The 17,171-nt window shown below is 32.3% G+C and overlaps 1 protein-coding gene across 1 annotated transcript; it reads left to right on the top strand.

The window, feature by feature from the left end:
• The first annotated feature begins 12,144 nt into the window (after nt 1–12,144).
• On the top strand, nt 12,145–15,563 carry LOC131034294 (uncharacterized). Its single transcript, XM_057965761.2, has 2 exons — nt 12,145–12,880; nt 14,663–15,563. The coding sequence occupies exons 1-2, from the start codon at nt 12,422–12,424 to the stop codon at nt 15,119–15,121; spliced, it is 918 nt and encodes a 305-aa protein (XP_057821744.2). The 5' UTR covers nt 12,145–12,421; the 3' UTR covers nt 15,122–15,563.
• Nucleotides 15,564–17,171: the final 1,608 nt, after the last annotated feature.

Here is a 17,171-nt window from a genome sequence, read left to right as displayed (position 1 = left end):
ATAGTGAAAGATATGCCTCAAGTGGTATGGCAAAATTGTAATGTCATAACGTGTTGAGCTAATATTGTGATGAAAGGGTTAATAATATTTGGTACCACAAATAGATAAGAGAATGTGTGGTAAAAATATTGGCATCCAGAAGAGAAGAGAAGTTACCCTTTAGGGAAAAAAATGACTATTCAAAAGAATGTGAAGAACAATGGAAGCGAAGGTAATGTTTATAATAGTGATATTCAAATAAAGGAGAGGAAATATTGGATTTCATAGAGAAATTTAAGCTACATTAACAAATGTTGTAAATGTTGTTCAAGAGTATATATTATATTGAGTAATGATAAGTGTGAGGGACGTGAACCAATGAAGGCTATGATAAATGTAAGGGGCGTGAAGAAATGAAGGAAAGTATAGAATTGCTTCAAGAAGAAGAACTAAATGATGATTTTGAAGTTGTTTCCATGAGGAAAAATAATATTAGAAGAATTTATTTGAGAGGTATGGTAAAATATAGAGTGGTTAGTAAGAAAGCACGTGTTAGGTGATTGATGTGTTAAATTATGGTGATTTGAGAGAAAGTGGATCAAAAGAGTTAAATGTCAATGGAGTAAATTTTTTAAAAGAATGTGAGAGTGGAAGATTTGTTAACGATATAACATTCATGCCCATGAAGATTGGAAACAATGCAGTAGAATAGATGGTAAAGAAATATATGCTAAAGAAAATAGCTGATGATAGTGATGATTCAAAAAAAAATTGACAATGTTATGAAGGAAGAAGTTAAATGTGAAAATATTTTAAGAGATGAAATAAGTAGAGATGAGCTACAAAAGTTATAGCTGATTACAAATGAAGGGTGGAATATTTTTGTGTTTTCCCCTAATGTGGAGATGTTAGAGCTAACAATGTTTAGAGAATGATATGAAGAAAAAATATGAAGGTATGGAGCATAATAAGATTGGAGATAAGATTTTCAATAAGTTGGTAGATGTCATATTGTTATGAAAGTTTGAAATAATATGTGAAAATTGGTAAGATGGTATGGACATAATCCATGTTTTACCATAATGTTGGGAGAAAACATAATTATGATCTAATTGTTAGAGTTTAAAGTAGACTGACACAATAAGAGATATTAAATAAAATGCAAAATAAGAGGCAAAAATAACAAAACACGATAACACAAAGATTTAATATGGTTTACCCAATGCGGGCTACATCCACCAAAGAAATAGTCATCCACTTCTTTTCTATTATCTAACAAAGAGAAAATTACAATATATGATATCCAGTTATAATGCAATGTTGTCATAAAATAGGGTTGCCTTCTAGGGAAAACAAAAGTGCACAAAATATCCACTATTAGAGCTATGACCTAATTATAGACAATCAATATTTATAATGATAAATTATAAACAAAAAATTGTTTTAGGGGTACTACTCCTTAAAACTTGTACCCTAGATACCCAACTAGTTAAAGGACCAAAGCTCGCAAGGGGGGTACCCCCCTTTGCAACCCCCTACACTCACATGTCAACACTAACTAATATAGGGAAAAAATGCAATTGAAAAAGTCACCAAATATTTAGCCAAACAACATGATCAATCGCCACATACCAACACTATTGAGATGACAAGTATGAGTATGATAATAAACATAAAGGATGAAAAGATGAAAGATGTAGTAGATGTAATTCTTACAATATTTTTGTATAGAAGGCAAAGCATAGTTTTTTGATAATAAATAAATTAATTGTTGGAGGAAATTAAAACATTCATATAGGAGGAAATAATAAACTTGAAATCCCAAGTGGACAAATGAGAAAACAACTTGGAGATGTATAATTTAGTTTTGATATATAAGATTGAAGTGAATAGTTAAAGATAAAGATTATAATAGCATAATTGAGTGAATATCAATTGTTAGATAACTTGGAAAAATTATAAGCATGTGTAATATATGATGGATAGTTATTTAGTCATCTCATCTATGAAGGCAAGAATGACTCTACCACAAACAATGTTCTTGAGAAAAGAATCATAGATCAAAAGTATATTTTTCAACCATTGTAAATCTTGTACTCTATAAATCACTTCCTATGGGGAATCATGTGGAGAGATGCATCAGACTAAACCAACCATGTATTCCCATATGACTATGTAATAAGGGTTTCAATGGAGGCTAAATCATCATTAGAGTCCATCTTACCTTTGTTTTTGCAATCCTTTCTAATGTAGTTGACCTTACCATTGTTTCAAAACTTAACCTTAGATCTACCAAGAGAGTAGAGCTCACTCTAGATCTAGATCATATATCCTTATTCTTTCCTTCACCTATGTCCTTGGAGTGACCTCTCATGATCAAAGCATCTTTGATATAATTTGGAATTGTATGTTTCACCTCCTTTAAAAGATAAAATCTTCACCTCATTAAGACTCAAATTTAAGATAGTGTTATTGATTGTCATAACTAGGTTGTCCCATGCATTAAGAAAATAACACAAGAGGGTTGTACATTAGTCCTCATCATCCATTTCTAGATCCTTTTTTTTTTAATTAGATCATCATGATATTGAATGCATTCAAGTGTTTTCTCCTAGAGTCTTTATCACTCATACTTAAGGAGTAAGTATTCTCCCACAAACAAAGAGCTTGTTAACAAAGATTTTGTGGGTAAAAATTCTATAAATTCTTCTAAGGACTCTAAGTGGCAGTTTCTGTTAATACATTAATGAATAAAAAAATTGTAATTTAAAATCAAATAAAGCTTCTTTCCTTTTTTCCCATCGCTACCTAGTCATAATCCTTCATGCTGGAGTTTTTTAACTAGAAATTTCTACTTGTAGATATATCAATGAGAAAGTCCTCCATATTAAATTTCCAAAGCTGAAAGTTGGTGTTATTCAATGTCTCAAGCTCCATTCTATATTTTCTCATCACATCCATCTTAGAAGCACAAGATTGTACTAAAAGGATGCCACTAAAATAAGGATAATATATATAACCAAATCCTTCCATGAATGCATCAAGTTGGCTAGATTATGACATGAAGAAATAAAATATGATAATTCTTGACTAATCTAGTTAGGAGAATAATGAAAATATAAAAGATGTAATAAAATTTTAATAGAGTAATTACACTAGATTAAAACCAAGAAGGAAAGATTAGAAGAAGGATAGGAACACAATGTATAGTACACTTAATATATACCTTGATAAAACCATATAAAATGGAAAATATAGTCTCCAATTAGACACTCAGTGCATTGATCAACACATGTTAAAATATATTATAAAATTATGTGATTCAATGAGGCTACACTTGAATATAAAGAAATTAGGGCAGAAAAACTCCACATAAAATATGACATACAATCTTCATCCCAAGCCCTATATAAACAGGTTAAAGAGATTGAGGAAATCAATGATGGTTTTTGAAAAGAATGGGCTCAAAAACTTGAGTTGAAAATAAGTGAAGATTGTCTCAATCTAAACCATGCACTTCAACTCTAATTGTAACTACTCCTCAAATATAATGCAACTCCCAAGAGTAAGTGGCTTCAAATATACAAAGCACTTCATGTAGGTGTAATAATGATCTCTAAGACACATTATTAATTTTTAGAACAAGATGCTAATCATAGCTCACTTAGTAGACCCTTATTCAATGACTTCTTTCAATTTTAATAAGACCAATTACACTTAAAAATAGTGTCATTTGTGGAATCTCAAGATTTCATCCAAGTGGAGCATCTTTTTCCACGTGGACACATTATTTACAATATTGCACATATGTTAAACAATCACAACTAGACATAAGGCTTGCAAGGTATACAACACCCAATCCTAACAAAAACCCTAGGGGGTGTAGAAATGTTGGCTTCTCCAAAAATAAATAATTTTACTTTAATTTTACTTTGAGAAAATAATTGACTAGTAACAACTTAGGACCTTATCTAATTGGTATTAGAACAATAGATTTTGAACTGAATTTATAAAATTTGAATAAATTAAATTTGATATTTAGCTACAAAATTAGATGGATGAATACTACTAAAGATGTTGGGAATTGATTTACTCATATGAGAAAATTATGGCCTTGTCACAAGAATGCCTCAAAATATGTAAATTGGTGGAATCTCATTCAAGCTCCAATTTATGCTTATGAAACTAAACTATGCTATTGTAAGAAAAAATTGTTCATGAAAGTGAACTAGAAAAAAATTGACATGTGTCTTGGTTTACTATACCTATCTATAAAGTGGGTTGGTAGTGAGTGTCATCATTTACAAACTTGCTAGACAATGACTTGTTCTTCTTTAATCAATTCCCTACTTGAATTGACTAATAAATATCAAAGACAATAAACAAGCATGCTAAGTGCTTATAATGATACTCCAAGATGACAATGCAAAGTATAATGTTGCTAGGTGAATTTTCATCTCTTATATAATTTTTGCATAATTTTAAACAGAGAATAAATGTTCTTGAATACAACATAATATAAAAATTCAAAATAAAATAAAATGCACTAGGTTAGCTCACAAGGACTAGTGATAAAAAAGAGCAATAAGGTTGAATTTAAGAATCGAGTTTTAAAAGTTTGAGGTTTAAATTTGTAAGCATGGAAGTAACCTAAGTTGATTCTACAACAATGGATTAAAACCAAGGCGGCGAGAGAGAGATCTAAAGATCAAAACTAGTTCTTATCAATGAATGATGATAGGGACATGCTATGATAAGGTCGTGAGCCAAGATTAACACATGAATATGCTACTTGTTAAATTGTCTATTTTTTATAATCTAGTGGAAGTGGACCCAAAATATAAAGAAAAAAAGGGCATAAGTACATGCATTTTTCACCACTATATTTGTTTAAAAATTGAGTATGTATTCAATATCATATTTTGTTCAAGCTCATTGAACCTAGGATATTTTATTAATTGTCATTGTTTAATCAATTTAACCTAAATTCCTTTTAAGATTATTTTTATTGTATTATAAATGTATAAGAGAGTAACAATCATTTTAATCTATTGTTTTAAGATTTTCATTCTTTAATCTTTCCCTTTTTTCTTTATATTGAATTAAGCCTCAAATACTCTAAAAACAAATATAATTTCTCAAAATAGCCTTCTTACAACAATTTGGAAATATAATAGATACAATTATTTATATAACTATGCTTACAATAACCTTAACCTTATACACAATTGTTCAAGATAACATTCTTACAACAAAGCAGAGATACGTCATGCACAATTGTTTTTGATTAATAAAGCAACGTTAACTAGGGCGCTAACCCTTAACATAACCAAGATTATCAATTTTACAAAAACAACAAACAAGGGTGCTGACCCTTAAAAAACACAACCCAAAGACAGTAAAGGAAACAACAAAACAAGGATAGGTGAAAAAACCTATCAAACCTGCAACAACCCAAAACCAAGCTCGGAGATGGGGAGAATCATTCGAGCCAAGAAAAATTTGTGGGAGAGGGGAAGATTTTCCCTTCCGCCTACGACAAACCACAGTCCAGGCAATAATATCATTAAAACCATCAATAAAAGGATTGAGCGGGGAGGGCCCCGTAGAGCTACAATCAGAATCAACAGCAGGTTGTTGCAGTAAAACATCAACAGGTTTCTGCAACAGAACAACATCAGGAGCAAATTTGGCATGAGTGGATCGATGATGTTGAGCAGGAGCAACAATCATAGGGCCAGAGGAGGTTAAGTCAATGGCACCAAGGGGTTCAACATGACCTTCAACAACAGTGAGAGGCACTACCTCATCCTAGGAAGAGTCATCATCCACCTGAGAGGAGTCATCAGTATTAGTAGTGACCGTCAAATGATCAACAATAACATCCTTTGACCAAGTAGAAAAGCCTTTGTGTCGAGAGAGAGAACAGTCTGAAGCCAAGTGACCCATAAAGAAGCACTTTCGATAGCGAAATGGAAGGCCCCCATAGTCCAATGATTGAGTCCAAGGCCTGTCCCCAACCATAAGAACCACATCCCTAGGGAGAGGCTTGAAAATGCCAATGTCGATTAAAATGCGGGCAAAGGTAGAGTGACCCATCGAGGACGTGGCATCATCAACCTTCAAGAATCGGCCGATAGAGTTACCAATGGCCTCATAACATGAGTGCTCCCAAAAATGAAGATGAAGATTAGGTAGGCGAACCCAAACATTTTAAGAGAATGCTTACAACATTTTAAAAATAACTTAAGCACAATTGTTCATAATAACAAATATACAACAATCTAAAAAAACAAAAATTAAAAATCTAATATCTTATAAACCATATTTATCTCCCAATAATTACATATATAAAAATATTATAAATTCTATTCTATTATGTATCTTATAAATATTTAACGAAAAAACAAATTTTATTAGATTTTGTACTAAATATTAAAAAATTTAATAAATATTTTTAACTTTATACGAAATTTATAAAAATCATCTTGACATGGCTCAAAACCTAAACAAATCCTAAGAAAATTAAAAAGTTAATTAAAAGTACCCCTTGAATTCTCAACAAGAAAATTATCATCATTTTCTAAAATTGAAAATTATATCATTTTTCAATTAACAATGGTGGAGAAACTTTAATGGCCCGTGAATTGAGGTTCCCGATTTGTAACGGTAATTTTTGAATTTTGGAATTCCGACCCGATTTATCGATCTATTCAAAATTTGAATTGTATTTTAACGGTAATATTTTCATCTACTCGGATAAATAGATATTTGTGGAGTTAACTTTTTCTAGGAATTGTGATGATAAATAGATATTTGTGGCGTTAACTTTTTCTAGGAATTGTGGCCTTACATATGGATTTGATAGAATATATGTTGTCTAAGGATAATGTCATTGTACAATGAATTCGTTGACATAATATTATATATTTTTGCTTTCAACGAGATTGATAAGTAGGACCATTACTAAGTGGATCATTCATTCTCATGAGAGATGAGTTCTTATGAACCATTACTCATGAAACATGGGTCAATGAGTTTGACTCAAAAATTACGCAGTTGAACCCTAATAGCAATATCATAGTTTCAACAAGATTTCTAATATTTTTGGAATGATATAATTAATAAAATAAGTTTATAAATTTTTAATTTTTTAAATTGAATAATTTATATAATTTATTAAGGATAATTTTTTTGGGGGTAAGTTTGTGATGTCGTATATGGATGAGATTGAGATTGTATTTGGAATGTTTTTGGTAGATTTTAAATTTCTTAATCCTTAACTCTAAGATGTAGGACGTCAATTCTTCGTACACCTTATGGTTTGAACTCTCCATTTCAATGAGTTACTGTAGCAATTTAAAAATGTTTATCCTCATGTAAAATATATGCTAATTCATTGTTTTAATATTAAAATACGTTAATACAATAGTATAATGGTGAAATTAACACATCTATGTCATTTCTTATTAGATTTATGCTTACATTGATGGAAATGCTTTAATATGATAACACATCAACACGTGACAAACTCTTTATTAGATTTAGCTCATGGTCGTATCCCTGAGTATCTTCAATTCACCTTGTTTGTATCAATCCTCATACATTCTCTACATATTCATCCTCAATTCACCTTTGTTGGTATTAATTCATAGACATTGCTCCCTACCTCAAGATTTCCACTTTATCCTTAAAAATCACTTTTAAGTCACTTGAAATTGATTGTGGTCAACCTATAAGAATGCAATAATTATATTTGAATCCTAAGGCATCAAATTCAAATTCTAACTTTCCTACCCTTTCTATTAGTTGTTATAAGTTGACTAAACAACACTTCATGTGACATGTTGCTATTTCATGGTGTTTATAGACATTCATTTAGCACTCAAACACATTATGATGGAATTGAAGAGTCATTGGAGCCATTTACTTCAAATTCAAGAGTATTAAAGGAATCAAATCTATATCATATAAGACCATTTGCATGTTTTTAATATTATCTTCAACACTTCTTATTGTCATTAATTTGTTCTAATTATTCATTAGACTTAAAAAGAACTTCATCACCTATGGAGTAAACAAGCTCCTTAGTAGTGTTTGTAAAGGCTACTTTAACAAATTTAGATATCTAAGAGGTAAAGGTAAGTAAATCCTTAGGTGCACATTTTATTTTGTGCTCATGTTGATTAAAGTATCTTAATATAATAACATATTAATAAGTGACAAATCTTGTGTTAGGTTTGATAGGTGGTTGGATCCCTAAGTGTCTTCATTTCATCCTATTATTTGTTAACCCCCTTGGTTGGCATTAATTTTTGTATATTTCCTCCCTATCTCAAGATCACCACTTTATCTCTAGAGACAAATTTTATGTTGCTCAAAATTTATATAATTCAATCATGAAGAGTAAAAGAATGGTCTTTGAGTCCCAAGGCATCAAATTAACTTTCAAACCCCTCCCTATTAGTTGTTATAAGTCAACTAAGCACATATTTCATGTGACATGTTGAGTTATTTCATGGTATTGATAGATATTCATTTAGCACCTAAATATATCACAATGAGATTGTAGAATTACTAGAGCATTTACTTTCAATTCAAGAACATTAAAATATTATCTTCAACTCTTCATCGTTAATTTGTTTTAGGTAAATGTTTGACTTGGGAGAATTCAAATCACCTATTGAATTGATAAGCTCCTTTGTAATTTTTTATAAATACTGTCATGATAATTTTAGATATCTAAGAGTAAAGGTAAGTAGATGCTTAGTTGCACTTTTTATTCAAATTAGTTTTGCACCTTGGCTAAATTTCATGTGTTAGATTCCATGTGGTAGCTTTGAACTTGTGAGAATCATAATAAATCTACACCATTTTCTATGATATTTAGGGTTCTAATGTATTCATCATATCAAAACAACAAATTGTCCAGTAATAGTAAATCATTTTAGAACATCATCAATTTTAAAACTAAAACCCTTTTTCTTCAATGCAAGTAGATTTCCACAATCCAAAACGTTGAATGATGGATTGAAGAGTGTGATTCGAAATATTGATGCAAAAAACACTCACATAAACAAATCCAGAAGTAGCACACATACACCCTTTTTCTTCTTATTTAATTATTATATTAATTTTAATTTTATTTGTTTGTACCAACTCTATTATCTTTGAAAAATATTTGTTGAAACTATTCAACAAGTAATTACTAACTTAAGTGGATGGTATTACCAAATTCCATAGATATTTTATTCTATTCATTTTTTAGAACACAATATGGTTAGTGTAATTTTAAACAAACTTTAAGAAATTTGAGGGGTTTTGTACATCTTAATATGTGGAAAAGGATGTTGAAATATATTAAGGATTTTAGGCAATCAACTGATAGATTAAGTGAGGGTCATAACTAGTAATACGAGGGCCACAAAACCTTTGAGTTGATTGTAAATAAAGGTTGAATGTTTTTCAAGTTCATTAGTTTGTGTGAGTTATATTTCATGTCTTTCTTAAAGTCAATTACACATCCTTTAAATCTTTGATTGATAAGATACATTTTTACTGTAAGATAAAAGTGTAATTTATTTTGTATTTATTTAATTGTTTTGGCTTATATATATGATTTATGACATTTTCTAATTATATAGAACAATAATTCTCCTTAAGCTTATATTCCACACCTAAACCAAGCCCATATCACTTCTAGGTACTTTACTACACCCATTAAGGATTGTTTTCTCATCTTGGCCAATAATGTGTCATATGCTAATCTACTTGACAAAATTGAACATGATAGGATCTCTTGAATTCAAAATATATTTTTCTTGCCCAAATTTTTGTCCTTTATCCCTCACAAATATTAATTAATCTCCAACAATTAGAAATATGGATAATATTTTTATAAAAGATGTTTTTGATATAAATATAAATAACTAGGTATTTGAAGCATAACCAAGCATCTAGGAGCAACATACACAAATTAGAGCACCTTAAACACTTAGTAGCAATCATTAGCCTCTATTATAAGACTTCCATTACAACACACATATACTATCTCAACCACTTAGAGCTTCACATGCTCAAGCATACCCAAATTTTATTATTCTTGATGAAGAAGTGCTCCCCTATCTTACCACAACATTCAAATGCAAAGAAATGCAAGACAAATATACAAAACAAACTGTCTCTTATTTATTATTTGAATGCTACTGAAATTGAGCTATTACAAAGAAAATTTGATATTACATTGAATTGCAATCTCATAGGCATACATAGAAGCTAGAAATAAGTACTAAGGAAAAACAAATTCCTTCTTCTTGGCCTTTTGTTGCAAAACAGGCTTCTCAAATTTGCAATCCACAAAAGGCTTCTTCTAACAATTCAAGGCCTCCATTTAAAGAGAAAGATAAAAGGGAAACTAAATTTTGGGTTTCCAAAACCAAGAGTAGAATACCACTCCTAAATGAGATGCTGGAATTTTTAATTTATAAATTGCCAATAATGCCAACTTTTTACTGCACATGACTCACCACCACCCACACCAAGATTGAAAAGATGCCAAAAAGATACAAAATGACATTTAATGCTCCATAAGAACTTTCCTTCCCACATCCATCAACATTCTAAATCAAGAGTCAATTATGACATTCTGTAACTCCACCTACGACACAAAAATAGAAATTGCCAAGTAACTAATTCTTAGATGCCCATTTTGAACATCTATATTTAAGGAGGGAAATTATGAGTGGTCACAAATGATAACTCCTAAATATTACACCCCAAAAGAGAATATTATAGGTTTGAAGTAGAATATGCTAGATTCAAATTTGGATCACTTACCCAATATGGGTGCTATTGCATCAATTCTCAACCCAAGGATTTGATTGAGGTAGATCTCTTGAACAACCAATAGACATCCCTTTCCCATTGGTTACAAGTTGTAGGTTTCAACTTTAGAAGTTGAAAAAGCCACAATTGTGCTAAACATGATGCTAACACACAATTAGGACACAACTATGATTGTACTACACTAACACTCAACTACAAGTATACTACTACACACAACTTAAAACAAAATTATAAATGCATAGATGAGACCACATTAGACCTAAACACACTAGCCTTTTTAATAATACTAGGCTAGAATACCATCATCTTATGGCCTTCTCCCACCTTCTCTACTACCATACATGTCTTCTTCAACTACCAAATTAAACTTAATCACTTTCTCCTAATTCTCATTTTATACTCCCATCTAAAATAAATAATTCCAAACTCTTTTATTTTTAAAATTTTAACAACTACATTATTATTATATTTATCGATATTAAATTTTATATGAATTAAAATTATATAATAATTAAAAAATATTACAAATATCATATAGATTCAAATTTATATATTTATTTTACTATTGAAAAACTTTGAAATTGAATAAACATTCTTAAACATAACATACATAATTGAAAATCTTATCTACAATTATACTATTTTTTTACACATATATTTTAAAATTTTATTTCTGAAATTAAAAAATTTTAAAAAATCATTTAATATTTATTCCTACACAATTTTGTTTGATAAAACCACTCACCAAAAAATTCCTTATTTAAAAAAAAAAGGTACTTCAAAATTTAGAAAAACTCTATGGAGAACCGTGCTTTTAGAAGAGAAGGAATGTACGTTCTTAAGAAGAAGAAAAGAAATCCTAACAGCAGGCAAACAAAAAAATATTGGTCATCACTAATTTTGCATTTAAAACCCCTCTAATATTGGTCATATCCACTTTGTGCACATGGTTCATGTTATATTATTTTGTTATTAGACAATTAAATAAAAAAATAAATAATCACAAAAAGCCAACAAAATCATAGATTTTAAAGATATAGGTATGTGTCTTTAGGTGTGACATCACTTCATCCACAAGAATGGACTTAACAACAAGGATGTTCATCCAGATCAAATGGACATTAGAACAAACAACCATGGAAGGTGGGATTTTTTTGTCAACCACTCCTACATTCTTATCTCTTTTACATTATAGATTAAAAAATAGGAAATAATTTTGGATTTTATAGTTGTCCCTTTGGGCCAAAGGGATCTTTCAAATAACCCCACTCAAACTTACAGGTAAGGGTATAAATTCCCATATAGTTTCCTCCCCTGTAGGCGGGATGAATGATATTCACAAGGAACATGTGACCATCTTCCTTTTTTTACATGGTCTGACTGGCAGGTGTGAGATAAACCGAGTCAAATTGCCAGCCAGTCCAAAGCCATGGGTTTTAGCACTCTTTACTTGAGATTCTTGATTCCTAGAAGGCTGTAAGGTGGGAATTTTTATATTCAGTCTTTCATAAGACCGAGCTGGCATAAAAGGAATTTGAAGTATACTTTGATAGGCGAGACCTTAAAAGTCATCCTCTTGATCCCAGCTCATCCATCCATGGCGATGGATATGACATTGGTGGACAAGTGGGAATTTTTGTGGCATTGTAAGAATGTTCTATGGCCTGCGCCCACTTGTGGGAATGGCCAAGAAGACCACCTTGAGCCTGAGCCTGAGCCTGAGCCTGAGCCCAAGCCTCAGCTTGAGCTTGATGAGCTTGAGCCTGAGCCTGTAAGGCCTGAGCATAAGCTTGACCCTGAGGTGGCTGTTGATTGTGCTAGTAGCAATGATGGCGGGGAAAAAAGCAGTGGGTATCTGAAGAGCATGGAGGAACAACAACAACAAGGGCAAAAGAAACAACAAGATCAAAGTCTGGGATTGTTTGAGAGAAGGCACAGAAGATCTGTGAGTGATGACATGAAATTGGACACGTCTAGGCTGTTCACTGCAAGGAAGGGCGTTTCTAGCCCTTTTGATATCATAGAAAAGGCAGCTTTGCAGCCCTTTATGACTAAGGTACGCGCTTTGCTCCTATACCCGCTTAAGAATCCATCCTCTTTCATTCATTTTGTTATACCCAGATGGCTAAGTTATGTTTGGAGGGGATGTGATGGTTCCTAATTCTGCTATGGATCTCGTCTTGCGCAAAAATCCATCCTCTGTTAGGTAATTTTGTCAGGTATTGAGCCTCTGGAGGAGACTGTTGGAAATGATTTACTTATGTTTGGAAGGGATTTCAATAATTTTGAAATGGTTTTTCCTTACGCTTGCTATTAAGTAATGGAGGCACTGGACAATCTATTGCTACACCCTTTTGCACATCCTTCCGCTAGAGGAGACTGTTTGAAATGGCTTTGTTATGTTTAAGGACAATTTAATGGTTTTGAAACGATTTCTCTTTCTGCTTGCCTTTCCGTGATGTAGGCGATCTCTTCCTACGGTTACTTAGAAGTTTATCCTCCATTTGATAGCTATTATTGGCCATTAAATCCTAGAGGATACCATTCGAAATGATTTAGTTATGTTTGGAGCGCAAATTAATGGTTTTATATTTAAAACTTTTTGCGAATTCATCCTCTGTTTGTTAGCTTTGTTGGCCATTGAATCCACGTTTGAGGTTGTTTGAAATAATACCGTTATGTTTGGAGGAACGTTTAAATGTTGGTTTCATTCTCATGTTTTTAGGTAATGTTTCCCCTTGTTCGGTTGCATTGCTAATGCAAGTATACCATCTCAAGCTATGCAACTTAGATATGAATCTAAAAGGCTAAGCAGACTTTCAACAGGTTCGTGGTTCTGTGGTGAATTGACAGGATTTCAAACGACTCTCTGGGTTACCATTCTTGTGAGGTCTGCCCATATAAATTTCCTGCAGAAGGAACACTTTAAGCTTTGTGCAAGTCTCAAGCTATAAGGCCCACCTACCCTAATGACATGTGAATAGAAGGGACCAGATCATATGCAAGTTCTCTGAAATAGATAGTGAATAAAGGAATGAGGCGTGTTAAGTCCTGGGGAATGAGGTACGCTCACCCAAATGGCATAGATGACAGACCTGGAAGTATCAAAGACAAGCCTTTCTGCAAATTGCTTTTGCAGTGGAGATACCCCTAGCATATTAGCCTAAATACTATGCAATAGTGTCACCTCTCAGCATTGCAGCCTTTCCTGTATGATATTGGGGCACTTGTTGGCATGCTAACCTGAATTTTAATTTTTTCAAGTCCTTATTGGCAATAGAACTTAATCTCTAGATTTAACATGATAACGCTAGGGCAAACTTGGTTGACTAAGATTTTGATACGAAGAAAGGTACAGTAACAAGGACTTGCAAAAAAATATATGGTTTCTATAGGAAAGTAGGAAATTCTATTAAAGATTATAAACTAGCTCTCTTGATTTACTGTATTAAAACTTGTAATAACCATATCAGCATGATATAGAAACCAGATTCAGTTGCTAGAAACAGTAGAAACCTAAGCTGCTGGTATATCTTGTTTAAATACATGAATTTTGATTCAGATTTTAGGGGTAACTGCTGTGAATCAGCAAAGAAAGTAATTTGACATTCAATTTCCAGATCTGTAATTTCAACTCTAGCACTTTTGTATTGTAACCAAATGCACTTGTGTCTCATTGATTGTATTTGTTCATTTTGGGGTATTGATAGAATTTCCTTTTTCCTTTTCTTGCTCTCTTATTGATTTCTGGCTATAGAAACCATTTAATTTTTTGCAAGTCCTTGTTACTGTACTCTAGATTATTGGCATATAATATTTTTTTGATTTTGACTTTCAGGAAGCCCATATCAAGGATCTCAAAACAGCAAAGTTGGCGACTATTGCATCAGGGAAGGAATTTAAGGAACCTTCACAAGCTAAAATGGTTCCAAAAATTCAGCAAACAGCTCCACGGCTTAAAGAGCGAAAAAGGGGAACAAAAAGTTTGACAGATCTAGAATTTGATGAGGTTAAAGGATTTTCTGAACTTGGTTTCACATTTAGTGCGGAAGACTTAACCCCTCGAGTAGTCCAGGTGCTTCCTGGATTGCAGCGACTAAGTAAGCAGGGGGCAGCTTGTGAGTCTTATCTCAAAGTAAGCAGACCTTATCCTTCAGAGGATTGGTTGATGCGTAGACCAGATCCGCCAGTACGAAAGTTGCAAATGCCTGCTTTGCGTATGCAAGGAGTGGATATGAAGGAAAATTTGAAGTTTTGGGCTCATGCTGTAGCCTCTACAGTGAAAATGGAATGCTAGTAAGACAGCTGAGGAATATAAATAAGGTAAACTAAAAAAGTACCTTTGTTCCCACAGGTGAGGTCTCATATGGCTAAGTAATATGCTGGCTGGGCTGTGAACTTAAAAATGACCTCTACCTTTACATGTTAATCTAATTTGGTTTGCATATATGTTTGGGATTGAAAATGGATGCATTCTATTTGGAATTCAGTGTGGTCACAAACATTGGCTACACTGATTCAGCCTGTGAGGTTTGGTTTCCAATAGGACACCATGCAGAGGTACCTAACATCTTGACAACCCATGCAACATTCAGCAACAGCATGTGACTAAGCCTAATTTGTACTCTAAAATGGAAATTTTGATTTACTATCTGCTACTGCTCGCCAAGAAGCAGTTTTTTGAAAGAATGTAACAATTGTCTTCTATTTGTATTCAATAAAACCCGGATTCTTTTTTCTGTTGTGTGGTATGTGCAAGGAAGTGTTATACTCCTAAATCACGTGCTCACTGAGTCAGTGTGATCAAAAGCACCGCATGACTATGCTTTTTTGTGTTCTCAGAGTTTGATGGTGTTTTAAGCAAATCTTATTTGATTGTTAAAGCTAATTCAGTTTACATCATCAAAATTACCGCCATGTGAGCTAAGTGCTTACTGATTGAACTTGACATCTCTTCTATCATCTGTGCAACATCTTTTTGTTGTACTCCAAAATGAGCAGTCTCATTTATTGTAGAAGCAAAGGTTCACTGGTAAGTTTTAAAGATCTACTTGGACATCTCATTTTAATTGCCTTTTGCATAGCCTTTAGACACTAGAATCTTGACTGATTAGAATCCTAACTTTACAGATAGCTGAGATTGTTTGAAATATTTTAATTCACGTTGGACCTGGGTTAAGATGGAGTTTTACTGGTCACAGGCTATTAGCATCAGGTCTATATTCTGTCTAATTACTCTACAAATTATGTATTACAACATAATTAAATTCAGAATTAGACTTGGTCAAAAGCAAGGGGTTGAAATGGTATGATTATCTATGTTGCTATGGTTGCTGGTCAAACCAGTTGGCTGTTGTGTTTGTATGGAATTCTGGATTACTTCCTCTTAAAATTTGTTAGGATATAGTAATATATTTAAGTCAATTGAGATTTTAAATGTTAACTTTAGGCCAAACATGGCTGGTTAAGATTTTGATTTATCAAATAATTTCTTCTGGATTTGATTGTGTCTTTTTTTGCATCAACGTTTCGGATCACACTCCATGATCCATCATCAGGATGTAAGAGAGTGCCAGGAAATTCAATCAATTTTACATTCTTACATCTCTTGGCACTCTCTTAGATCCTGATGATGGATCATGGAGAGTGATCCGAAACGTTGATGCAAAAAAAGACACACAATCAATTTACATTTTTACATCTCCTGGCACTCTCTTACATCCTGATGATGGATCATGGAGTGTGATCCGAAACATTGATGCCAAAAAAGACACAATCAAATCCAGAAGCAACTATTTGATAAACTAATAGATTGTGGAAATCTAATGAAATTAAGATTTTGATGTTAAAAAATGGGATGAAATGCAATTAAGACTCTCTCTTGTAATTTTTCAGTAAAATTATTATATTTTAAGTACAAATTGGAAAGAAGTCATAAGTGCAAGACAAATTATTAGTACTAGTAACAGCATCTAAAGTGCTATTGAATGGCCTTGAGACATATATAAATAGCTCTGTTGACCAAGCATTCCACTATTTCTATTGACAGTCATTTCATGTAGTGCTTGGCTGACATAAGTATATATACTTGTGTCTATTGGCCATTCAATGGCACATTTAGAAGCTTAAAAAAATATTATAAAAAAATAAATGACTTTGAAGGTAATATAGTTTATCAATATTGAAGGTTATTTCCAAAGATACCCAACATTGATACAGTTAGTATAAAGTAATTAAGCATAAGAAGGGCAAATTCATATTTTGTTTCTACTTCTAGTGAATCATTTTTTTGGATTAGAATATAATCACCCAAAAAGTATAAAGGATATGCAGCTGGTTAAGGCCAT

Source organism: Cryptomeria japonica, chromosome 3, assembly GCF_030272615.1.
Source record: "Cryptomeria japonica chromosome 3, Sugi_1.0, whole genome shotgun sequence".
Lineage (NCBI taxonomy): Eukaryota > Viridiplantae > Streptophyta > Pinopsida > Cupressales > Cupressaceae > Cryptomeria > Cryptomeria japonica.
Note: the sequence above shows the minus strand (reverse complement) of the source record. Positions and strands in the feature narration are given on the sequence as shown.